Raw genomic sequence first — 24,726 nt, forward strand, 5'->3', positions numbered from 1 at the left:
CTCTGGGCAGACTTAAACCTCCAATTTTTCAGTTATTAGCCAAGCATGTTAACTGTTTGTATCACCCAGAGAGTCTGAGTTAAGATAGCAACCAACCTCATCGAGTCATAGTGACTCTGCGTAGGGTTTCCAAGTTTGCACATTTTCACAGATGCATGCAGCCTCATCTTTCTCCCTCAGAGTGGCTGGCAGGTTTGAACTAACGACCTTACAGTTCATAGCCCAAACCGTGGCCCACAGGAGCACCAGGGCACTTTGCATTAACTTAAATGTCCCAAACCAAAATCAAATCCACTGCCACTAAGTTGATTCTGACTCTTAGAGATTCTGCAGGACGGAGTCCAACTGCTCCAGAGGATCTCTGAGACTATCAGTCTTTCTGCGAGCAGATGACCTCATCTTTCTCCTTTGGAGTGGCTGGTGGGTTCGAACTGTTGATCTTGAGGTTAGCAACCCAATGAGTAACACACTACGTCACCAGACGCCGACAAATTAAGGTTGTTTATGTTTTTGTTGTGTGCTGTGAAGTCAGTTCTGACTCACAGCCACTTGGTAAAGGATTTCACAGAGTAGCAGGTGAGTGTGAGCTACCACTGACATTTCAATTAGCAGTCCAGTACTTATCCTACAGCACCACACATGAGTTAATGTTGTTGTTAAGTGTTGTCGAATTGGTAGCGACTCATAGCTTCCCTGTATTGGGTTTCCAAGGAACAGCTGGTAGGTCTGAATAGCTGACTTTGTGGTTCGCAGTCCGGTGCTGATACAACAGCATCACACCAGGAGTCCTGGGTTAAAGTTGTTATTGTTGAGTGCCGCAGAGTCAGTTCCAACTCATAGTGACCCGGTTTCCAAGGAGTGGTTGGTGAGTATGAACCGCCAACTGTGTGTTCAAAATGACCTTACTGTCCAATGCTGTATCCCACTGCACCACATCAGGATTCCCCAGGTTAAGGTTGGTGTTATTACGTGCTGTAGAGTTGGTTCTGACCCATAGTGACCCTGTATAGGGTTTTCTGAGGAGCAACTAGTGAGCCTGAACTTCCGACCTTGTGGTTTAAACTGAATTTGCAGTCCGGCTCATGAACCTGCAGGGCCACACCAGGACTCCCCATTAACCTGTGTTGTTGTTGCTGTTAAGTGCCATCCCATCAGTTCCAACCCATAGCGACTCACTATAGGGTTTCCAAGGAGCAACTGGTGAGCTTGAACTTGAACCACCAACCTTGCGGTCCAGCGGAGTAACCCATGGTGCACCACGCTAGGATTCCCATTAACCCATGGAGCTAGCAGAAAGATCTTTACCATCACCTGCTAATAAGTTAGAGATGTGCTGGAACCTGTAGGTGGAGGAGAAGTGAGGCACTTCAGTGATGGAGACAGGAGGAGGTACTAAGTTCATCCATCAGTCTGAAGTCACCTCTGTTCGCAACACCAAGCGTGTGCTATGCCTCAGGTAGAAGGCATGACATGCAGTATGGGTCTCAAGTGCTCTCAATCTATGGGTTCAGTGAGGAGAACTGGAGCTCTGTAGCCAAGTGTCTCCAATGTGTCCGACGATGGTGACTGTAATGATGTTTAGTAATTCACCTGCTAAGAGGTACCCACATGGCAATGTTGTCAATGGGTAAGGGTCCTGTTGGACATTTGCTGCCAAATACCCCCAGGAATAATACAGTGGTGGTACAATCAATGCGCATGACTGTTAACTGAAAGACTGGGGGCTCCAATCCACCCACAGACACCACAGAAGACAGATCTGACTAATTCCTAAACATCAGTCATTGGAGACCCTCTGAAGCAGAGTTCTACTCAGGCACACATGGGGTCTCCGTGAGTCCGAATCAACTCAACTGTAGCTGGTAATGTGATGACAAATCTGAGCTTAAAGCTATAATGTTATAAATTTCCCTACTATTTGTCTCCACCATGAGAGCAGATGCTGGCTTGTTCAGTGTATAGGAAGAGCTGACTGAAGTGATGCATTCTCAAACGCAGGGAGACTGCTAAGATGCACGCAGACTTCTTTCCAATGGAAGGACGACGAGGTAAGAAAGATGTCCAAGGAGGGGACCTCCACATATCATGAACCCATGTCGCAGACATAGACGAGAGAGATGGCATGTGAATCTCTGGTCAGAAGAGTCCAGCATTAGAGTGAGCATTGCTGGAGATGTGGACTAGGAACAGAAGGCGGGCGATTAGGGAACCAGAATAGAGCTCCAAAGCCCAGATCTATTCATTAGTGGACGCAGTACTGACAGTCCATTGCATGTAGACTAAATCTATGTGTGTATCTTACTTCAATACATACAAAAGACGGGTATTGTTTTTAGGCATCTGTTGTTACTGTTAGGTACTGTCACAATGGCTCCAAGTCACAGTGACCCCATGCACAGCAGAAGGAAACACTGCCTGGTCCTGTACAACCTCACAATTGTTATGTTTGAGACCACTGTTGCTGCCACTCAGTCCATCTTGTTGACGGTCTTCGTCTTTTCCGCTGACCCTCCACTCTACCAAGCACAATGTCCTTCTCCAGGGCCTGGTCCCACCTGATAACATGCTCCAAGTATGAGAAAAAAAGTCTTGCTGTTCTCGCTTCTAAGGAACATTCTGGCTGCACTTCTTCCAACACAGATCTGTTTGTTCCTCTGTCAGTCCATGGTACTTTCGGCATTCTCTGTTAACATCATAATTCAGATGTATCAGTTCTCCTATGGTCTTCTGGTCTTCCTTGTCCGTGGTCTAACTTTCACATGCATATGTTGTTATTGTTAAGTGCCTCTGAGTTGGTTCTGACCACCAGCGACCCTGTATAGGGTTTCTCAGGAGCAGCTGGTGGATTTGAACTGCTGATATTGCAGTCCAGGGCTGATTCTACAGTGCCACACATGCGTATGAGATGAGTGAAAATACCATGACTTGGGTCAAGCACACTGATCTCTGCTCTTTTGTAATAAGTGCTTTGATTTCTTGACTGCCACATTCATGATTTGTTTTAAAATGTGATAAAATGGTTCAAAGGTACACAGTGAGAAGTCATTCTTCTGCTTCCATTCCCAGGCACCTGGCTACCTTACCTCCTGTCTTTCCAAGCAAGAGTAAAGCCCTGAGAAAAGACTCAACAAACTACAACTAAAGGGTCAAATCGGGCCCCCACCTTGTTTTTACAATCAAAGTTCTATTGGAACATAGCAACACCCACTCATCTGCATAGGGCACTTCTGTGAAGCCTCTAGGACAGAGTTGAGTATACCCAAGAATGAGAGCATTGTTGTTGTTGTCGTTAAGTGCCCTCGAATGGTTCTGACCCATAGTGACCCTGTATAGAGTTTCCAAGAAGCAGCTGGTAAAATTGAACCATCAACCTTGCTGTCCAGTGCACTAACCCACAGCGCCACACCAGGAGCACATCAGGGAGCACGGAGCCCATGAATCTGATTAATATTTGCTACAACTTTTTTTTTTTTTTTTTTAATTTGCCAACTCATGGTCTACCAGATAAGACAAGAAAAACTGCTTCTCTGGAAACCTGGGGCTGGGAATGAGAACGTGTCACCTGTACCTAGATGTAGAGACTGAAGGGGAGTTGAGAAATTCAATCTGGACACTCCCCTCTCAGCCATTTCTAAGTAGCTGTTTTTACCCTCTGGGGCTGGGAAGGGTGGGGGTGGGCAAGACAAAGCCCATGTCTAAGCCTAAGCAGTACCTGGTGTGATGCTCGAGTTAATGCTCTGGACTGCAAGATTCAAAAAGGTTTGAATCACAAGGTTGGCAGTTCAAATTCACCAGCCACTCCTTGGAAATCCTATGCAGGATTATTATGACTCAGGGCTGAGGTGATGGCACTTAAGGACAACAAGCTTAAGGAGAAGACAGAGGGCTTGAAATTCAGATAGGCTGGGTTCAAACTGACCTTGTTGTTGTTAAGTGTTGGCGGTTCAAACCCACCAGTGCTAATCAACAACATAATGGACTGCTAACCACAGGCTGGTGATTCAAACCTCCTCCCAGTCACTTCTGGGAAACCCAAAACAAAGTCACTAAGAATCAGAACTGACTTGGTGGCACTTATCAACAACAACAACATTATAAATATTATAACTTTTTATTATTGCATGTCTGGGACGAGGATAATATACTTGAAACACCGATTTTAGTTGCAAAATTTAAGGAGGGGCAACTGAAAACTTAGTAAAGATAAATCCGATTTCAGTGTGCTAGTCTGAAAAATCAAAATGGCTATTTAAGAAGTCCACAATGAACTGAATAGCTAACTTAGCGTAGCGGTTACGAATCGGGCTGCGAACCTTAAGGTCAGCAGTTCGAAACTACCAGCCGCTCTGCGGGAGAAAGATGAGGCTTTCTACTCCGTAAAGATTTACACCCTCGGAAACCCTGTACAGGGTCGCTATGGATCGGAACCGACTCGACGGCACTTAACAACAACAACAACAACATATGCTACTGAGGCTCGAGAAGAAAGAAAAACCCAATTCAAACTCATCCTGTCTTTACTGAAAATATTGATATTTTTACTAATTTTAGATTATTTCAAGACATCTCATTATTTAAGATATCGAATTAAAATAAAATACCGTTTATTTTAATGGCTGAGTTGTTTAGTGGCCCTTCACATTTAGCCTCTGGGGTAAATGCCTTCCTGCCCTCTGGTTCCAGTCCTGATTGTTATTATTTTAAGCAGATCTCCTCCCCACTACTGATTAAAAGCCTTTGTTCAGAAGCACCTAGGAAACTGCATTATTGGAAAGAGAGGGAGAGAGAGAAGCCATTGTTCTTTAAGGCAAGGGATCAGTAACATAATGTCCTGTGTGTACACTCCCTATTAACTGACCAGACCCCACTGACAACTCCTGTGTGGGGCAGAAGAAACAGGAAACCATAATTAATATAGGCTTTTACTTTAATTATAGAAACTAATGGGAGTTCTGTCAATTACCTTAAAGTAGAACAGCGCATGCATGCTTGATCTATAGGTTTCTGCCACTTAAATCACTGTCATATGAATTCCACACAATTAGGTCCATAAAATCTGCAATCAATAGATTAGCTCCAAAGATACCAGGACCATTTGCCCTTGAGTTTCACAGAAGAGGTTACATGAGGAGGTAATTTGCATTTTGTTAACATTTAGTTTCCTGAGCCTTCCTTTGCCTGCAACATCTCACATGCACATCTATGGATATGTGATATTACAGCATATGCTGGATAGACTGATTGCTTAATGTCAATAATGCTGTGGTTACTAAGTGCCTTCCAGTCTGTTCTGCTCGTAGTGACCCTTTACAGGGTTTCCTATGAGCAGTTGATGCATTTGAGCCGCTGTCTTCGTGGTTAGCAGTCCACTGCTGATCCTACAGACACAATCAAGTTGGAATTTATGTGAACACATCATATGTAGGCAGTCCCTGTACGATCCACAGTTAAATCTTGCTGTTTTTAGATGCCATCGGATCAGTTCCTACTGACCCTGACCCCATGCACAGCAAAACGAAACCCTGCCCAGTCCTGCTCCTTCCTCACAGTTTCTACGGTTGAGCCCATTGTAGCTGCCACTGTGTCCATCCATCTTGTTGGGCGGCTGCCTCTTTTGCTCTGACCCTCCACTTTATCAAGCATGATGTCCTTCTCCAGGGACTAGCCCCTCCTGACATGCCTGAAGATACCATAATAAAGCCTGGTGTGGTGCTGTAGCTGGTGGTTCAAACCCACCAGCCACTCCTCAGAAACCCTATACAGGATTGCTGTGAGTCAGAAAAACTCGACGGCACTTAAAAACAATAATGGATTAAAGCCTCGTGTATCCTGCAGACTAAAGTAAAAGAGCCGTATCCACTGGGTGGGGTGGGGCTGCACCGGGAGCCAGAGAGGGCTCTGTGCATGTCCCAGGCCTGGGAGATACAGGAGGGTTTTGAGAAAGGGTCGCAGGGACCAGATCTGTGGGTGTATCTAAAGCTGATAAACATGGACATGTAAAGAGAGACACAGTTGCTTTTGTAATTTAAAAAACTAACAAATGGATATCATTCTATAAGCAAGAGTCAAACGGTCAAAAAATGAGTTTAAAATGCCTATACCATCCACAATAGGAGCATGTATCTCTGATGTGTGAATTACACATAAAATGAGAAAAATACAGAAACAGGCAGGCGTTTTATGATGGCAGCCTGAGGAAACCAATACTATTTGTTACTCAAAGCCTGTTCTTGTTCTGTATTCATTAATAGGAACACTCATGAATATTAAGTGTTCCCCACTTATTAGATAATCAAGCCTACTTCTCAGGAGATGTGCTGTAAGTTCACCTACATTAGACACAACATAAGATGATTTTTTATTCTGGAATGTTGTTAGGTGCTGTTGAGTTGGTTTCAACTCATAGCGATCTTATGCCCAACAGAATGAAAGACCTCCCGGTCCTGCACCAACCTCACAGTTGCTGCTACACTTGAGCCCATTGCTGCTACCACTGTGTGGGTCTCCCACTTTCTTGCTGACCTTCCACTTTACCTAGCATGATGTCCTTCTCCCGGGACTGGTCACTCACGATAACATGTCTGAAGTATGAGAGACAAAGTCTCACCAGCCTGGCTTCTAAGGAGCATTCTGACTGTACTTCTTCCAACACAGATTGGTTTGTTCTTCTGACAGTCCATGATACTTTTAAAATTCTTTTCCAACACCATAACTCAAATACATAAATTCATCTATTGTTGATGTTGTTGTTATGTGCCGTGGAGTCGGTTCCAACTCATAGTGACCCTGTACAGGGTTTCCGAGGCTGTAAATCTTTACGGGAGCAGAAAGCCTCATCTTTCTCCCGTGGAACAGCTGGTAGTTTTGAACTGCTGACTTTGATGTTAGCAGCCCGATTCGTAACCACTATGCTACCAGAGCTCTTTGTGTCAATCCATCTTGTTGGGGGTCATCTATATTCTAATTCATCTATAGTCTTCCTTATTCACTGTCCAACTTTTACATGCACATGAGGCTACTGAAAATACCATAGCTAGGGTCAGGCATACTTTAGTCATCAAAGTGACATCTTTGCCCTTGAACACTTTAAAGAGGTCATGTGCAGCACATTAGCTTAACAATTGCCTTAGCGTTGATTCTGACTTGTGCCGACCCCATATGTGTATTCCATACAGTATTCAATGGTGGAGTTTTCAGAAGAGGGTTACCAGGATTTTCTTCTGAGGCGCCTCTGGGCGGACTTGTACCTCCAACCCATTGGTAAGCATCTGAGCATCTTATCCATTGGTACCACCTGGAGCCTCTTGGACATGTAAAAAGATGTAAGAAGTTGTGTGGCATAACTTGACCCGGAATTTAAAACCAAGGCAAAGTTTGTGGAGGAGCACAACAATCTAGAGACAGATGGAAAAATCCACTGGGGGATGTTGTGCTGATGTAAAGTCAAGAGTGAAAATCTTTCCATTAATGCTTTTGTGTTCTGGGTCACGTTATTAGGGTGATTCACTCAAGGGGAAAACACATACACACAGACAACCCATTATGCAAAAAGGCATCTTAAAAAGCAGAGCACTTCAGTAGGAATTATTTTCATTACAGACTAATTCAGCCGGGTTCCTCACTGTACTTCAGTGCGTTGTTTACAGATGATTAGCTATTTGGCTAGGAAGAAGGCCAATTTAAGTCTAAATAGCCCAGGGCAGTTGGAGATTCAGCAAAGAAATACAAACTCAGGATGAAGCAGGGAGATCAGGAGGCACCCACGGCACAGTTTACATGGGTGGTTCTGTCTCCAGGAATGTAGTTGTCAGAAGACAATGAGAAACCCTGCATTCTCACATTGTATCCATGCAAGTCATACTACAAACCAAACCCACTGTCAGCAAGAAGATTCCAACTCACAGCGACCCCACAGAACACAACAGGACTGTCCTGATGGGATGTCCCAGACGGCTACCCTTTGTAAAAGCTGACAGCCTCATCTTTGTCCTGAAAATCAGCTGGTAGGTTAGACCCTTTGACCTTCCTATTAGCAACAGAATGCTTAACCCACTGTGCCACTAGGGCTCTTTTGTTAACCCACTGTGCCACTAGGGCTCTTTTGTTATAAACAAGTGCATCTTATATGGTCTCTTGGCTTTGGGGAAGATGGCTAGATTCTTAGGTAAAAGGAAATGCCACTTTCAGACTTCCAAGATGAAACATACCTTCAGCTAAATAAAAGATTGGCTCGGCTCATACAATGAACAATGGCATCCATGTGTACTTTCATTAAATTAAAAAAAAAAAATCATCTATATGAAACCAAATGATCACCAGTTACCATAAGTAAAGGAGGGAAGTTCTGTAGGATGCAAAGGAGACAGAAGGAAGGGGCGAGGGAAACTAGATTAATGGAAACGGAAGACCAGACGGCAAACAATGAAAGTGTTGGCATAATGTGGAATACGTAACCAGTGTCCCTGAGTAATGTGTATAGAAATTGATAAATGTAAATCTCATTTGCTGTGTAAACAGTCACCAAAAACCAAATAAAAAAAAAAATGAATGAAAAAAAAAAAATAATGAGCTGATACAATGAAATGCAGATGGGTCTCTTGTGATACAATAGTGAATAATTGTTATCAGGACTGCATGTGAGGGTTGGAAATGTAAAGGTAGACGTTTTGTAGCAAGGCGGGGAGTGATTAACTCTGTCATATATCCTTTTAAAATAATAATAATAATCCTTTGAAAATTAAAAAAACAAAACAAAACTAAGTCTTTCTGCTATTTTAAAATGGGGAACTAGTCAACTATTTCCACATAAAACATCCCTGACTTGTATGTTTCCCAAGTTGTTTTTGAATAACTAACCCAATTCAATCTAACTTTTTTTTTTTCTGAGATGTCCCTAATTTTATTTCCTTCTGTAAAGAAAACAAAACCATCAATACAGTATATGAATCTTAGAGAGCATCAATTTTAACATATTAAAATGAAATAACCAATGAGTTCCTGGCTCCCCCTAGCACGTGCACCCAACACCCCAGGAACAGAGCATGGCATCCCATGGTGATCTCCTGGATGCCATAGCAGTGAACAAAACAATCTCCCATAGCTCAATCCTGTGATGAGTCTGAGGATGCCAATTCTGCTCCGTGAAATAACGTCTACAGAGATGAAAGGAGCAAGGGGTTGACAAGCTGGATGGAACCAGAAAAGAAGCAGAAAGCTGACTCATGTTCCCAGCTCTGAAGCACAACTGGACCACACACTGGCTGTGTGGCTCAGGGTGAGTTCCTCAACCTCTCTGTGCATCTTCCTTTTCTCTGGCTGTTTCAAGAAACACCATGATACCTACCTGGAGTGAGTTCTGAATGGAATCCATAAGGCTGAGCATGTCCCAACACATTGTTGTTGTTTTTAACTGTCATTGAGTTGGTTCTGACCCAAAGCGACCCTGTATAAGGTTTCTGAGGCTGAGGCTGTGCATTTTAAATCTTTGCAGTAGCAGAAACTCTGATCTTTCTCCTGGTCACAACACAGAATGGTGTTTATATATATGACACACATGACCGCTCACATTGTCACAAATGGAACCATGGTCATAGATTCAGAAAGAACTGCTGCTGTCAGTCTGGTTAGTTGTCAGTTTCTTCAGAACACAGCAAAAAAATTGTCTTGCATTTGATGGATGTCAAAGCTGCTCTTAATGATGATTATATTTTGGGAAAAGCATTTGGGTGCGTCTACCTCCTAAAGCCTTAAGTACCCTTTTGAGGTTTCTCATAATCATTTCTTCCAAAAAACGAGTAGATTTGACTTTCTGTGATTTCTGATGACCCTTCCACCACTTCCTCCCATCTCCTCCCCCACCCCCATTAAAGATTTACCCTCCCACATTCTCCCACAGTGAGGAGTTAGATGTGTCCAGGATTCAGGGTTTGGTGACTGAGACCTTTGATTCTGGTACGACTGTGAGGATTCTCCTCTGCTTTTCACCCTGTTGACTTGGATCTTTTGCTCTGGGCAATACCCAGTCCCTTTCCCACCTGTTTCAGATCAGGTGCCCCTAGACTCATTTTGGAGCACTGGCCTCGATGAGACCCCTGTTGGCAGGGGTGGGCATTCTTTAGGGCATACATACACTCTACCAATGACACGATGAACTCTCTTGGCAAGACTTAGAAGGCAGCCGGGGGGGGCTACCCAAAATCAAACCCACTGTTTTTGAGTGGATCCCACCTCATAGCCACTCACTAAGACAGAGGAGAATTGCCCCACTGGGCCATCTAGACTGTAAATCTTTACGAGAGCAGACAGCCACATCTTTCTCCCATGGAGTAGCTGGTAGGTTTGAACAGCTAACCTTTTAGTTAGCAGCCCAATGCTTACCCATTGTGCCACTAAAACTCTTTGTGGTGAAGCAGGGGCCACAGGAATTCTCCACTCTCCTCTGGGAATTGGGGTGGGGACACTGCACCCATCTAGGCAGGTGATCCCACATCAACACAGTGATCTTTCTTTTGTATTTAGTTTTGATCTGCTTCCCCCAGCACTGGAAGGCTCTATTTATAAATATTAAAGTGCATTCAAGAATTCCTAAGAGAGTCTGTCTGTTGTTGTTTTCCTTCCATTTAAATGGGGGGGGGGGTAACCATGTTTTCCCCTCCCCCTCCTTACTGGAGTCACACAGCTGAAATAAATCACCAGCTACAAAACCCAACAACCCCAGACCTATTGTCTCCGAGTCGATTCTCACTCACACTGACCCTTTAGGGCAGAGGAGAACTGCTCAGTTGGGTTTCCGAGGCTGGACATCTTTAAAGAAGCAGATGACCACATCTTTCTCCCATGGAGAGGTGAGTTCGAATACCAGACATTTCAGTAGGCAGCCAAGCACTTTCACCCTGTGCCACCAGGTCTCCATCGTGAACTGGTTCCATTTTCCCACCGTGAGAAAACATGCTCATGCATAGCAGCCGAGCATCATTGGCCATTTGGCTGGTCTGTGCACTTGATTGCAGTGCTTTTTTAAATATTAATTTTCAGAACTGTGATGGAAGGCAAGCAACCGGCTATACAGAGCTTCCCACCCGAACCCCCAATAGCCCTCCCCTACCCCAATACTGAGTTCTTCATCCATATCACCCAATCCTGAGAAGGCTAAGAGACCATGGCCAGGGAGGGTTCAGACATGGGTGGGGATGAGCAGATGGGTCAAGATGCTAAGGCAAGAGAGGAGATACACACATACTCATGGGGACCAAGAAAGCCTCGCTGAGATCCCTAAGGGGTGGGGTGGAGGGAGGGGAGGGAACTGACATGGCATGGCAAGGCAAGGGATCCGGATTGATGTCACACACAAAACAAGAACCAGAGCAGGGGGCTTACTTGCGGAAGTGTATACAAGTGAACTGGGGGTGCTATACACCGAGGACCCCTCCTGATTGGCCTGGCATAACAGCACCGTGCCTACAAAAGAGAGAGAGACATTGACATCAGGTTTGGGAGCTGTCACACTACGTAAATGAGACAATCAGAGAAATAACATACAGTCACATTCCATAGCACAGGGCAGGGCCCCCACAGGGGATCCCCATGCTTTAGTCACAGGGGATGTGTCAAAGCCCACCCTCACACACAGCCCACCAAGCCCATGGCCCTGGTCTTCAGGGGGAGATGGAGGAGTGGGACCCCATCATCTCAGATCAGGAATGGAGGCAGCGTGGTGATAGTGTGCTTGGAAGGGCACTTTGGAAATAACAGCGAAACTCAATTCTTCTCCACTATAGAGCTGTGTGGTGATGGCAGTCTGTCACTGTACCACTTTGTACCTCAGAATCCCCACCTTGAAGAGAGGGGCCAATGTATACCTACCTCCAAGAAAAATTTGTGGTTGTGTGCTTGGAGAAGTGCCCAACACAGGGATGCGTATGCCAGGGACACTCTACACATGCTGAACAGATTCACTGATAGATTTTTAAAAAAGATTTCCCCCTCCATCTTTAATCGTCCTGAATCAGTTCCTTGGAGCCACAATAAAAGGCAGGCAAGGAAAGGAAGACAGCTTTCATGATTACTTATCCTGTAACCACCTACGCTCTGGGCATGGGAGTTCGGGTTTCTGCCTTTCCCTGCTCTTCCCTAACAACACTCCATGGTCCAACTGGAGTGGTTTAGCCCTTGTCGTTGCAGACTGGCTGCACTGCAGTGATCATGCCTCCCCTCAGTCTGATTTAAAACAAAAGGTGCTGCGCTGATCCTTGCAAAGTGGAATTTTCCAGCAGGGAGGAGCGACAGAGGCCTGAGATTCCCCTCCTCAATCTCTGACAGGTTCTGAGCCACCACCTGCTCTGAGGAAAACCAGGGTCAGAACTCTCTGGGACAGGCATTCTGTTCTCCCACAGTGACAAAGTTCTTCCTCAAAGGCTTTGGGAAGAATTAGAAGGACTTCATAATAGTGCTCAGCTTATGGCGGAGGATGGAAATGCATCCCTATGGTGTCTGTTCACTTCGGGGGCAGGGAAGGTCAAACACCTCCACTTGGTTTGGGATTACTTTATCAACCCTTAAACTGGAAACTCATCTTCCATGAAAAGAAACCTACAGCAGAAAGCCAGCTCAAGGGCAGAACACACTCCTTTATCCCTGGAGAATGGTTTCTTCACCATCAAACGGATCCCAGAAACTTCCAGAGTGCGTTGGGGCTGCACGGGGAGTCATTAAGAGACAGAAATCGTTTCCAAACAACACAACTGATCTCCATTGTCCCCTATTTCAGGGATGGTATCCATCATATGAGGAGGTCTGAGAAAGCCTGCCCGCAAGTTACTGTCACTCTCTGGGCTACATGCTTCTAGAGTTTGTGCATCATTTCCAGATCAACAGAGATTTCATTAAAAGTCCTCACAGGTTCTGTAGGATTTTGATTTATTTCTATTATATCAGCACCTTGATTCATAGTTTGAGTACAATAAAACAGTACGTTTCTGTTATTTTTAACACGTAAATGGTGGTGATTATGTGCCATGCAGTTGATTCTGACTCATAGCAACCCTGTATAGGGTTTCTAGGAGCAGAACATCTCATCTTTCACCTGAGTAGCAGCTGATAGTTTTGAACTGCTGACTTTGTAGCTAGCAGCCCAGCTTATAACCCAGCTCCTTAATATATAAACAGACAAAAGTAAGTGTTTCTACCACGTCTCCTATACCATTCTCAAACTCAGCTTCCTGAAGCAACGTTCTGCACCCCTGAGATGAGGAAGTCCCCAAAAGGACTGGACAAAAAGTAGGCATGTAGGAATAAGCTCACCATCTCTTGGGAGAAACTATATTATGAATCTAGGTCATGATCGACCCTTGCGCATCTGATAGTTATTCTTATTGTATTTTATAACTTACAAGATTAGTTTTAAAAGACCTACAAGATAAGCCTTCTCAGTGTCTCATTTCTCCATGGCATATTTCCAAACTTGGAGGGTAAATAACATAAAGAAGAGAAAGTAAATCAAACCCCAAGTCACTGGTTAAGATCAACTGTAGTATCTGTTCTTATCAATTTAATATCTGATGGGATATTAATGATTGGCGTCCTGGTGTGGTGCTTTAGGATAATGTACTCAACTGCAATGTTGGTGGTTCAGGCTCGCCCGCTGCACCTCAGAAACCCTATGCAGGGTTGCTATGAATTGGAAATGACTCAACAGCACCTAATAACAACAGAACTAGAATTGTCTAACTTTGGGACCCAACTCAAGGCTTTTAAAAAGCTTCTCAAGTGGGTTTGGCCTAGGCAGGCTGTGGTTGTTAAGTACCCTCAAATCAAAATCATCTCACAGAGACCCCAGGTGCCAGAGTAGAACCACCTCTGAGACTTTTCTTGGCTGTCATCTTTATAGGAGTAGACAGATCTTTCCCCCGAGAATTCACTGGGTGGGTTTGAACTGTCAACCTTTCCATTAGCAGCCAAGATCGTAACAAGTGTGCCACCAGGGCCTGTTCATTTGGTACATTCCTGGTTAAAACTCACTTCTTCAATGACATCCAACATTCCTTGAAGTGCCTAAGTTTTGAGAGAGAAAAAAATCATCTAATTGTAGCACAAATGCATCCAGCAGGGCATTTAAAAAATGTACAGTGAAAATCCTCTGGTTGGTTCTCTGCATCCCCGATGCAATTGGTGGAATCCCATTGAGACAAAACACAGATTTCCTCTGGAGAGCTAAATCCCAGCAGAGTGTAACTAAGTTTCTCTAATTGTCGGCTACAGATGTCAGACAACTGGGCTGAAACGATTCTTGGGTACACCTCTTAATAGTTTAAAATATATATATATATATTCTTTCCGCAATGATTTTGACCTTTATAAAGCAAAAGCTATACTGTCAAAGGACTTGGTTTTTATTTCACCCAAAACATCATCCAATTTAATTTGCAAAGTGCTTACCATATGTTCTCTTAGTACTCTGTGATCTCTGCTTAAAAGGAACCTTTAACTTGAACACTGTAACCTCTGTGTATTGGGTAGGGGAAGGGGGGCAATGTCTGTTAGTTTTGAAAAATAAGTCCAATAGCTAATAGGGAACATGCAACGGTAGCAGGAGTGTTTGCAAGGTCATTCAAAGCTTACCACAAAATAGCACCAACCTAGTTTTCTAATGACCCTCCTGAACGGAGTCTTCTACTTGTCTCTCCAACGTTCATCTATCTCCTGCTTCTCTGAGTTATTTATAGCCACTTGACATTCATACTTCTCAGCTTTTGCTTGTGAAGCACCTTCTAATTTAAAGATGGCAATGATATGCAATTTACACTGCTATCTACCATTCTTTCACCAGGACAGACATCACTAATCAATTTTGATATTGACCTTTTCTAACAGACCAGAAACCTCAGAATCATTCTTAACACAGCTTCTAGGCAGTGACTACCATTCAATCAGAGCTGATGGTGGTAATGAAGTTGAAATGCTATTCCTGTTCTTAGTGTCTGGTGAAACTATGTGAAATTGAGCTCTTTTATGTCCAGGTATGGCACTATGAGTTAATGTGCTGGACTGCAAGGCTGGTTTGAACTGCAAGGTTGGCAGTTCAAGCTTACCAGCAGCTCCTTGGAAACCCTATAAGGGTCTCCATGAGTCGGCATGTAACAACAATAAAAACAACCTGTCAAATATGGTGGGACATTGGTAATTTCCTATATGGTTCAACTTCGTAAAATGAATTCTCCTTTCTGCCTAATTGAAAAAATCTTCCCCTCTGTTTCCATTACAAACCCTTCTCAAAAAACAATAAAAACAAAAACATTCCCTTAGATTTGATTCCAACTCAGGGCAACCCTATAGAACAGAGTAGAATTGGTCCATAGGGTTTCTAAGGCTGTCGTCTTACAGTTTTGGTGCAGCGCTGTAGGTTAAGTACTAGCCTGAGAGCCAAAAGGTTTCAAGTTCAAACCCACCAACTGCTCCTCAGAAACCCTATACAGGGTCACTGTGTGTCAGAACCGACTCCACAGCACTTAACAACAACAATGTTGACAGAAGTACATTACCACATCTGTCTCTCCAATGACCTTTGGGTTAGGGGCCAAGTGCTTAACCACTGCATCCTCCATGCGTTGGAGGGAATGAATTACTTCATCGGCTCAGTTCCTATAACATTGTGGTATGGCGTTGTTGGAATAAGCACTGCTAACCACACAGTTGGTGCTTCAAACCCATCAGCTGCTTCTTGGAAAGTGTATGTTGTTAGTGTTAAGTACCCTCAGGTCTTTTCCAACTCAAAGCGACGCTGCATATGGTTTCAGAGGAGCAGCTGATGGGCTTGAGCTGCCGACCTGGTGGTTTATAGGGTAAACCAGTGTTTATCCTGTAGCGCCACATCAGGAGTCCTTGGAAACCCTATACAGGGTCGCTTTGAATCAGAGTCAACTAAAAGGCACTCACCAACAGCTTCTCAGCTCCTGTCCATTTTCATATGCTTCCTGTGGAGTCTTTGCCATTGTGTACTATAGTTTTTACATTTATATATAGGTGTGTTTAGCTACAGGGAAGTCTGTTGGGCATTGCCAAATCCTATTCATTTTTTCTCCCCAGTATCAAGCAAAATACCTGGCCCACATAAGGATCAGCGAATATGATTGAATTATAATACACCTTTAAAATAACTTGCTGGGTTTTTTTTAGCTGAATATACTTTTTTCTCCCAATCAGCTTTGTCTTGAATGTGTCTTCTCTGGTCAGCTGTGTACAGCTGAAATTCCCATGTTGCAACTTCAAATAAAGGAACCCTGTTGGCACTGTGGTTAAGGCACTCAGCTGCTAACCAGGTCTGCAGTTTGAACCCACTAGTCTCTCTGCAGAAGAAAGATGTGGCAGTTTGCTTCTGCAACAGCCTTAGAACCCTATGGGGCAGTTCTACTCTGTTTCATGGTGGTGGTGGTGATGTGCCGTGGAGTCAGAACCGACTCATAGTGACCCTGTACAGGGTTTTTGATGCTGTAAATCTTTACAGGAGCATAAAGCCTCATCTTTCTCCTGCAGAACAGCTGGTAGTTTCGAACTGCTGACTTGAAGGTTCGCAGCCCAATCTGTAATGACTATGCTACCAGAGCTCCCTATAGGGTCACTAAAAGTCAGAAGTGACTTGAGGGCAGCGGGGTTTTGTTTTGTTTTGGTGATGTAACAGCTAAATGTGTGGCTGCTAACTACAGGTTGGTGGTTAAAGCACACCCAGGGACTCTTGACAGAAAGACCTGAGGTTCTAATGGCCCTGGGTTTGGCTGTGTCCCTTCATTGGCTCCCAGATAGGATAAGCTATGAGGTAAAGAACAGGAAACTCTTCTATCTATTGAAATGCAGAAGCCAGCTGCATAAGGAGCACCCACCCAGCCATCACCACCACAGAACAAGTCTACGGAACACGCACACTCTTGAGTGTCTACTCTGTCCAGGTGTCTGTGTGGGTCTTGGCCCAGCCTTCCCCTCCAGCAACCTGAATTCTATTCTTGTGCCGAGAATCTCCAGAGCTCCAGGCTGGGGTCCAGCTGTCTGGATGCCACGCAGCCCAACAAAGGAGCAAACACTGGACAGGGCGTGAGAACACATTACCTCGTGTACATGGCTGTGTGAATCAAGAGACGGTTTGTAGACCTTCCTTGCTCTGTCTCCAGTGCTCAGGGAGAAGAGATGGAGTGAGGAGTAGCAACTTTGATAGTTATTAGTATCTGTTGTTATAGCTAAGTGCCATCATTTCAGTTCCAACTCAAAGATGCCCTGTATAGGGGTTTCCGAGGAGCACCTGGTAGGTTTGAAACACTGACATCTAGTTAGCAGTCTAGAGCTTATCCTATTGTGCCACCCCATGTGTCAAGTGAAGTCCCTGGGGAGGCACTGCAGCAGAAAGCCCTGGCTATCTACTGCTGAATGACCAGAGCCGTTGGAAACCGTGTGGAGCACAGTGCTACTCTGACACACACGAGGCTGCCATGAGGCAGAGCATCCTCCATGGTAACTGGGCCTGGTACTGTGCCTCTGAGGACAACTGACCAGCATGCCCCCTGAGTCCATGGACTTGTCTTTGAGTACTCACAGGCATGAGGACAGATGGATAAGGAAGAAAAGGAACAAAGGACTGATAATCAGCTCCAAAACTTCGATGCCTGGTGATTGACATTGTGGATGTAACTCAAATAGAAAGTTGTTTTTAAATAGCTCTGGTAGTGTAGTGGTTAGGAATCAGGCTGCAAATATCACGGTCAGCAGTTCGAAACTACCAACTGTTCCGCGGGAAAAAGATGAGGCTTTCTGCTCCCGTAAAGATTTACAACCTTGGAAACTCTGTACAGGGTCGCTATGTGTCGGAACCGACTCCACGGCACATAACAACAATTAGATAGGAGCCCTGGTGGTGTAGCAGGTTAAGCGTTGGGCTGCTAACCGAAAACTTGGTGGTTTAAATCCACCAGGTGTGGTACTCTGCTTCTGTAAAGACTACAACCTGGGATGCTCCAGGGCAGTTCCAGGCTGTCTGATAAAGTTGGTAAGTGTCAAAGCTTAGACCATATTTCCACTTAGTATTGCAGTTATAACTGAAGATGCTCAGTAATTAATAGCAATGTACATTAAAGGAGCTCTGGTAGTTTAGTGGTTACGAATAGGGCTGCGAACCTTAAGGTCAGCAGTTCAAAACTGCCAGCTGTTCCATGGGAGAAAGATGAGGCTTTCTGCTCTGGTAACGATTTACAGCCTCGGAAACCTTGTACAGGGTCACTATGGGTTGGAACTGGCTCGACGGCACTGAACAACAACAACAATGTACATTAGCAATGGTACTTCAATTAGTCTTAATCAGAGTGACCTTTAAGGTAGCAGGAGTCCCTGGAGGTGAAGGTGTGCTTCCAAGTCAGTTCTGACTCATACCTATCCTTTATAAGGTTTCCAAAGCTGTAAATCTTAATGGGCAGAAAGCCTCATTTTCCTCCTGCAGAGCGTCTGACAGATTCAAACTGCTGACCTTGCAGTTAACCACCCAGCTCGTAGCTCACTACACTACCAGAGTTCCTTACTGGGTGGTGTCAATCATTCACATGCTCAGCTGCTAACTGAGTCCAACCACAGGCACCTCAGAAGAAAGTTCTGGCAGTTTACTTCCAAAAAAGTCACCATTGGATATTACATGTCCCCACTGATATGAAATATCTACAATAGGGAACTGCATAGAAGACCAAAGTTTATTAGTGGCTCCCCAGGGGTGGGGGATAGATGAGGGCTGGTTTAGGAAGTCCTGTATCTACTGAAAGTGACGGGAAACGTGGCATTGGACGTTGGTGATGTTTATACAACATGACTAACGACATTAGAGTCACTAAATTATAGAGGTGAAAAATCTTGCCTTGGCAAATGTTACGTTATATACGAGGAACCCTGTAGTGCTGTGGGTTAAGCATTGGGCTACTAACCAAAAGTTCAGTGGTTCAAACCCAACAGTGGCTCCAGAGAAAAAAGATGAGGTTATCTGCTCCTGTAAAGATTTACAGCCTTGGAAACCCAATGGAGCAGATGAATTCTGTCTGAGAGGGTCTCTGTGAGTAGGAAGCAACTCCATGGCAGTGGGTTTTGTTTGGTATGTTATATGTCTCTTTAAAACAATCAAATAAAGGTATAATAGAAACATAGAGCGCTCAGTTATACTCTGACAGAAATAGGGTCTCCATAAGTCAGGATGGACCAGGCAGCCACTCATTTTATTAAGATACCATTGGGTTTCAGGTACCATAACAGCTATATTTCACAAAGTATCTTTATTTTTGCCCCTTATCCACCCATGAAGAAATTAAGGCGTGGAGAAAAATAATTATAGGGGACCAAAGTGAAATCTGAGCCAACTTTGTCTGACTCTGAAGCTAACAGTGTCTCACGAAGATTCACCGGTTTATAAGACCTGATGCTGAATTCTAAAAGAGCCATGGTGGTGCAGTGGTTAAGCACCTGGTTCCTAAGGATGGTGGTTTGAACCCACGAGTGGCTCTGTGGGAGAAAGATGCAGCTTTCTGCTCCCGCAAAGACGAGACAGCATGAAAAACTCTATGGGCCGTTCCACTTGGTTATGTGAGGTTTTGCCATGAGTGGGAATGGGATCAAGTCTCCCCAACAACAACAATTTAGTCCAACGTCTATTCAAAATTCTCTCCCAGCTCTTAATGATAAAGAGACACACCATCCTCACTGGAGTAGCTGTGTGGTCCTGTAGGGTGAGCACCGGACTGCTAACTGCAATGTCAGTGGTTCAAACCCACCAACTGCTCCTCAAAAACTACGCAGGGTCACTATGAGTGGAAACGGGCTCACTGGTACTTAACAACAACCACAGGCTTTCAAATTCAAGCAAGAAAGCCTTTGGGCAGAGTGGATTAGATAGAAAAGGAAGATAAGTAAACACTACTTATAAGATTGAGATAGCATGTGGATGAAGGGACAGAGAGAAGGGAAGTAGTGAATGCTTCATCCTCTCCTACAGCTAAAACACACACACAAAAGGGGCTGGGGAGCCTGGGGTCTAGGGGTTGATTCTGACTCATATGGAGCAGACTCTGCCTCATCTTTCTCCCTTAGAGGAGCTAGTGGGGGCTAAACTGCTGAGTGCTTTAACCACTCTGCCACCAGGGCGCCTATGGAAAAGCACAGGCTTTAGACAATATCAAACTTAGTTTTGTGGCCTGGCCTTACACATGGAATGTTATATACCTTGGGTGGGTTACTTAGCATCTGTGAGCTTCAGTCTTCCTATCTGTAGAACAGGGATAACACTGCTTACTTCATCAAGCATTGTTACAAGGACTAGAAACAAGAGACTGTTTGGCAAATAGTGGATAATCATCAAGGCATCTTAGCAATAATAACAATCATAGGAATAATAGTATTAGTCTTTGAAATCTCAAGTGTGAATTGGAGCTTTTTCTGTCACTGGTTTCTTTGGGTACCATCCTTACCAGCTGCTATCAAATCGACTCCCACTTACAGTGCCCCCTTTTTGTCAGAGTACAATTGTGTTTTGTCAGAGTAGGCTGTTCAGTGGCTGATTTTTCCAAAGTAGATCACCAGGTATTTCTTCCTAGGTACTTCTGCATGGACTCATACCTTCAACCTTGTGATAAGTTTCCAGGTGTCAATTCATTTGTGCCTCCCAGGGACTGGAGTAGCAAACTGGTAGTGAGTGAGCTAATTAGATGAACCACTAGCACAACCTCAAATATAATCAAATTATTTGAAAACATTTTAAGACTGGGAATGCATTACAAGCATGTACATTTAATAAGTGCTCAACTGACAAATGAAAGATCAGGGGTTTGAACCCACCCAGGTGCTCCTTTTGAGAAAGATGTGTCACGTTGCTTTTATAAAGATTGTTGTTAAGTGCTGTCCAGTTGTTTACAATCCATAGAGACCCTGTATAGGGTTTCCGAGGAGCAGATGGTGAGTTTGAAACACTGACCTTGCAGTTTAAAGGGCTCTGCTGTCTGGCACATTAACTAACCCACAGTGCCACACCAGGACGCCTCTATAAAGATTGGTGGTGGTAGTGGTTATGTGCCGTGGAGTCAGTTCCGACTCATAGCAACACTGTACAGGGTTTCTGAAGCTGTAAATCTTTACGGGAGCAGAAAGTCTCATCTTTCTCCCATGGAACAGCTGGTAGTTTCGAACTGCTGACCTTGCGGTTCATAGCCCGATTCGTAACCACTACGCTACCAGCCTTGGAAACTGGGTAGGAGATTTCTACTCTGTACTAGTGGTTCATGATGAATCAGGATAGACTCAACAGCAATGGGTTAATAAGACAGGATGAACATCTGCCTTCTTTTGAGGAGTTGGAAGATCACACTACATTTCTGCCTGGCAGGGCTAATGTAACTGCTGATAAAACATTGCAGCAAATGTGTATACAACCAAACAAATTATGTTCTATGAGACTGTACCACCTGGACAATCACTGTGTGGTAATCAGTGTGTCAATCCACCTTGATGAGGGTCTTCCTCTTTTTCTCTATCTCCCTATCGTACCAAGCAAGACGTCTTTCTTCTGGGACTGACCTCTCCTGATAATATGGTCAAAATATGTAAGACGAAGTCTTATCTATCCTGGCTTCTAAGAAGCATGCTGGCTGTTCTTCTTCCTACACAGCTTGGTTCATTCTTCTGGAGGTCCGTGATACATTTAATATTCTTTGGTAGCACCATATGTGTCATTTCTTTGTCAGTCTTCCTTATTCAGTGTCCAGCATTTGCACACATACTCCCCTTGTAATTGAGACAGGTCCCCTCCACTTTGCCACAGTCCTTAACAAAACCTAGTTCACTTTTGTTACCTCGAGTCTGCGCCTAAAGACATTTTAGTGTGCCACGCCTCCTTGGGAGAAAATACATAAATAAAAATGGTGTATTTGGTGACATCACTGGAGTTTACAGACTCCAATGAGCCCCGCCAGCCTTTCTTTCGTTCGTTCTCATCCTCCTGCGGACAGGGGCCTCTTTAATTCCAACTCATGGCGATCGTGTGAGTGCAGAGCAGAACTGTGCTCATGAGACTTTCAAGACCGTGATCTTTCAGAAGCATATTGCCAGGCCTGTCTTCTGCATCTCTTCTAGGTGGGAACAAACCATCAGTCTTACAACTAAGCAATCAAGTGCTTAACGGTTTTTGTTTCCTAGGGACCTTGCTAAGATACTACAAGAGTCTCACCAGAAACAAAACAAAAACTATAATACTCTGTTTTAAGAGAAACTAGATCCTGGTGTGGTACTATAGGATACGCTCTGGGCTGCTAATCCTAACGTCAACAGTTCAAACTCACAAGGCACTCCCTGGAACCCTACCCAGGGTCTCTGTAAGTCAGAACTGACTCTACAACCCTAAACAACAATAACAGATATATTTCTAAGGAGCCTTGGTTACATAGTGGGTTAAGTGTGAGGCTGCTAATCACAAGGTCAGAGGTTCAAAGCCACCAGCAGCCCTGATAGAGAACCTAACACTAGGCAGTCTACTCCTGTATAGATGTACAGTCTCAGAAACTCTCTGAGGATGTCCTCTTCCGTCCTATGGGGTCGTTATGAGTTGGAATTAACCTGATGACCATAGGTTTGGTTTTGGGGGTATATTTCCAGTATGAAGTAGATATTCATCTTGACTTTTGGGTTTGTTTTTCTACCCCACACTGGATTAAAATATTGACCCTCTCTTTTGGTACAGCGGAAAATGAACTTCACATCTGCATCTCTTCAAGACTGATCAGATGCATGTACTCAAATGCTTGCATGCCTCTTACAACACACATACACAGGCTTATGGATCAAAGCTATTACTCATTATTTCGGTTTGTGGATATTATTATTTTTTAAAAATCGATAGACAATGGAGTATGCAAAAGGTTTCCATCCTTAAGATACTATGTCTATATCAAACTCATAATAACTCCCCACAGATTCCTGTTTCCCCCAGAGGTAACATCAGTGGTGTTGGGGTGATGTGATACCACATTTTATACAAGGATAAGTATACACTGATTAACCTTTGTGTCAGAGTTAAATGTATAACCCATTAACTAATTTAATCTCTTTCAAAAAATAAAATAAAATAACAGCCGTTGGCATTATTCTTTGAATAAGCCTTGTTTAGTTTCCATAATGGTATACAGTTTAATGAAAAACTCATTAGAATGTAGCATACAGCATAATTAATTCTGGCTGATTCTTTGGGTATAAATAGTAATGGAAGACACTGAATTCCAATTTGTACTAGTTTTATTAATTTTTCATAAACCATGATTTTGACTGTAATGGGTTGTTAGAGTTTCATAGAAGTTTCAGAAATGCATTAACTGTCATAATGTAGTTAATCTAAACAGGATGCTGTCATTTGTGTGTTGGTTTGTCAATGTTCGGTTTTTAAGACAACAAGGACAGCCTGCTTTTATACTTAGAAAATGAGCAGCTACATATAATTAACCAAAAGGGTCTTAAACAATATTTGGACAATTTGTCTCTATTTATACAACAGTTTAATTGGTTGAGCTAATAACGGTGAATTATAAATTTGGGAAAGAACGTTCAAAGTAGAAAGTGAAAAATCCTCAAAAGGAAGTGACTTGAAATCAAATGGCAATACAAGTTAAGCCATCAAAGGAAAGGCTATCACCTCATCTTTGAAATCTCCAGGAATTTAATTTTCTAGGAAAAGACTTAGACAAAGCCAGGAAACCAGGTCGACAGCAACCTTGATGTTGGGAAACACTTGAAATACCCTGGGGTCTTTCAGGTACCATGGTATTTTCAATAACCTCATATGCATGCAAAAGCTGGACAGTAAATAAGGAAGACCATAGAAGAACTGATGTTGTTGAGTTATGGTGTTTGAGGAGAATATTGAAAGTACCATGGGCTGCCAAAAGAACCAATAGATCCATTTTGGAAGAAGTGCAGCCAGAGTGCTCCTTGGAGGCCAGGATGGCCAGACTTCATCTCTCATACTTCAGACATATTGTCAGGAGAAACAAGTCACTGGAGAAGGATACCATGTTTGGTAAGGTCAGAGAAAAAGAGGAAGACCCCCAATGAGATGGATTGGCCAAGTGGCAGCATCAATGGGCTCAAGCATGACAACAATTGTGAAGTTGGCCCAGGACCGGGCAGTGTTCCATTCTGTTGTACGTAGGGTCTCTGTGAGTCCGTACCAACTAGATGGCACCTGACAACAACAACCAGGTGCCCAATCTTGGGGATTGGTGGGCATTTGCTGCTGTTATTGTTGTTATGTGCGGTGGAATTCACTGATATAGATAGACCTCTTATTTTCAGTGCTTCTGGGGTAAACCCTTATGGTACACTTTAGACAGTAGTCTTTAAGACAGCTATTTATTTTGTGAAGTCCTGGTGTGGCGCTGTGGGCTAATGCGTACACTGCAAAGTTGTTTGAACTGCAGGGTTGTTGGTTCCAGCTCACCAGCTGCTCCTTGGAAGCCCTATATAAAGTCACTATGGGTCGGAATCAACTCAACAGCACTAAAAATCAACAACATTTGTTTTGTAGGTATAGGTGCTAACTCACCATCAGACAAGTTTTAGTTCCACCTTCCTTCATCTCTTCTTTTCTTCCTCCCAATCTTCCTCTCTTTCTTCCTCACAAAGTCTAAAATGGCTGACACCATTCAAAGGCTACACCCTGGAGCCCCGAGTCCTTTGTAC

The 24,726-nt window shown here is 43.8% G+C and overlaps 1 protein-coding gene across 5 annotated transcripts in view; it reads right to left on the reverse strand.

Annotated features, from left to right (window-relative positions):
• LOC102817285 (RNA binding protein fox-1 homolog 1-like) overlaps nt 1-24,726 on the reverse strand; it is a 481,947-nt gene that overhangs the window by 94,708 nt on the left and 362,513 nt on the right. For 4 of the 5 annotated variants that reach the window (XM_006867228.1, XM_006867230.1, XM_006867231.1 and 1 more), the window contains one exon: nt 11,377-11,457. The exons of the other annotated variant lie outside the window; for it this stretch is intronic. In XM_006867228.1, coding sequence (XP_006867290.1) covers nt 11,377-11,457 — 81 coding nt within the window. The remainder of the gene's footprint in view (nt 1-11,376; nt 11,458-24,726) is intronic. 5 annotated transcript variants of the gene reach the window in all.

The sequence above is a fragment of the Chrysochloris asiatica genome, unplaced genomic scaffold (assembly GCF_000296735.1).
Source record: "Chrysochloris asiatica unplaced genomic scaffold, ChrAsi1.0 scaffold00102, whole genome shotgun sequence".
Lineage (NCBI taxonomy): Eukaryota > Metazoa > Chordata > Mammalia > Afrosoricida > Chrysochloridae > Chrysochloris > Chrysochloris asiatica.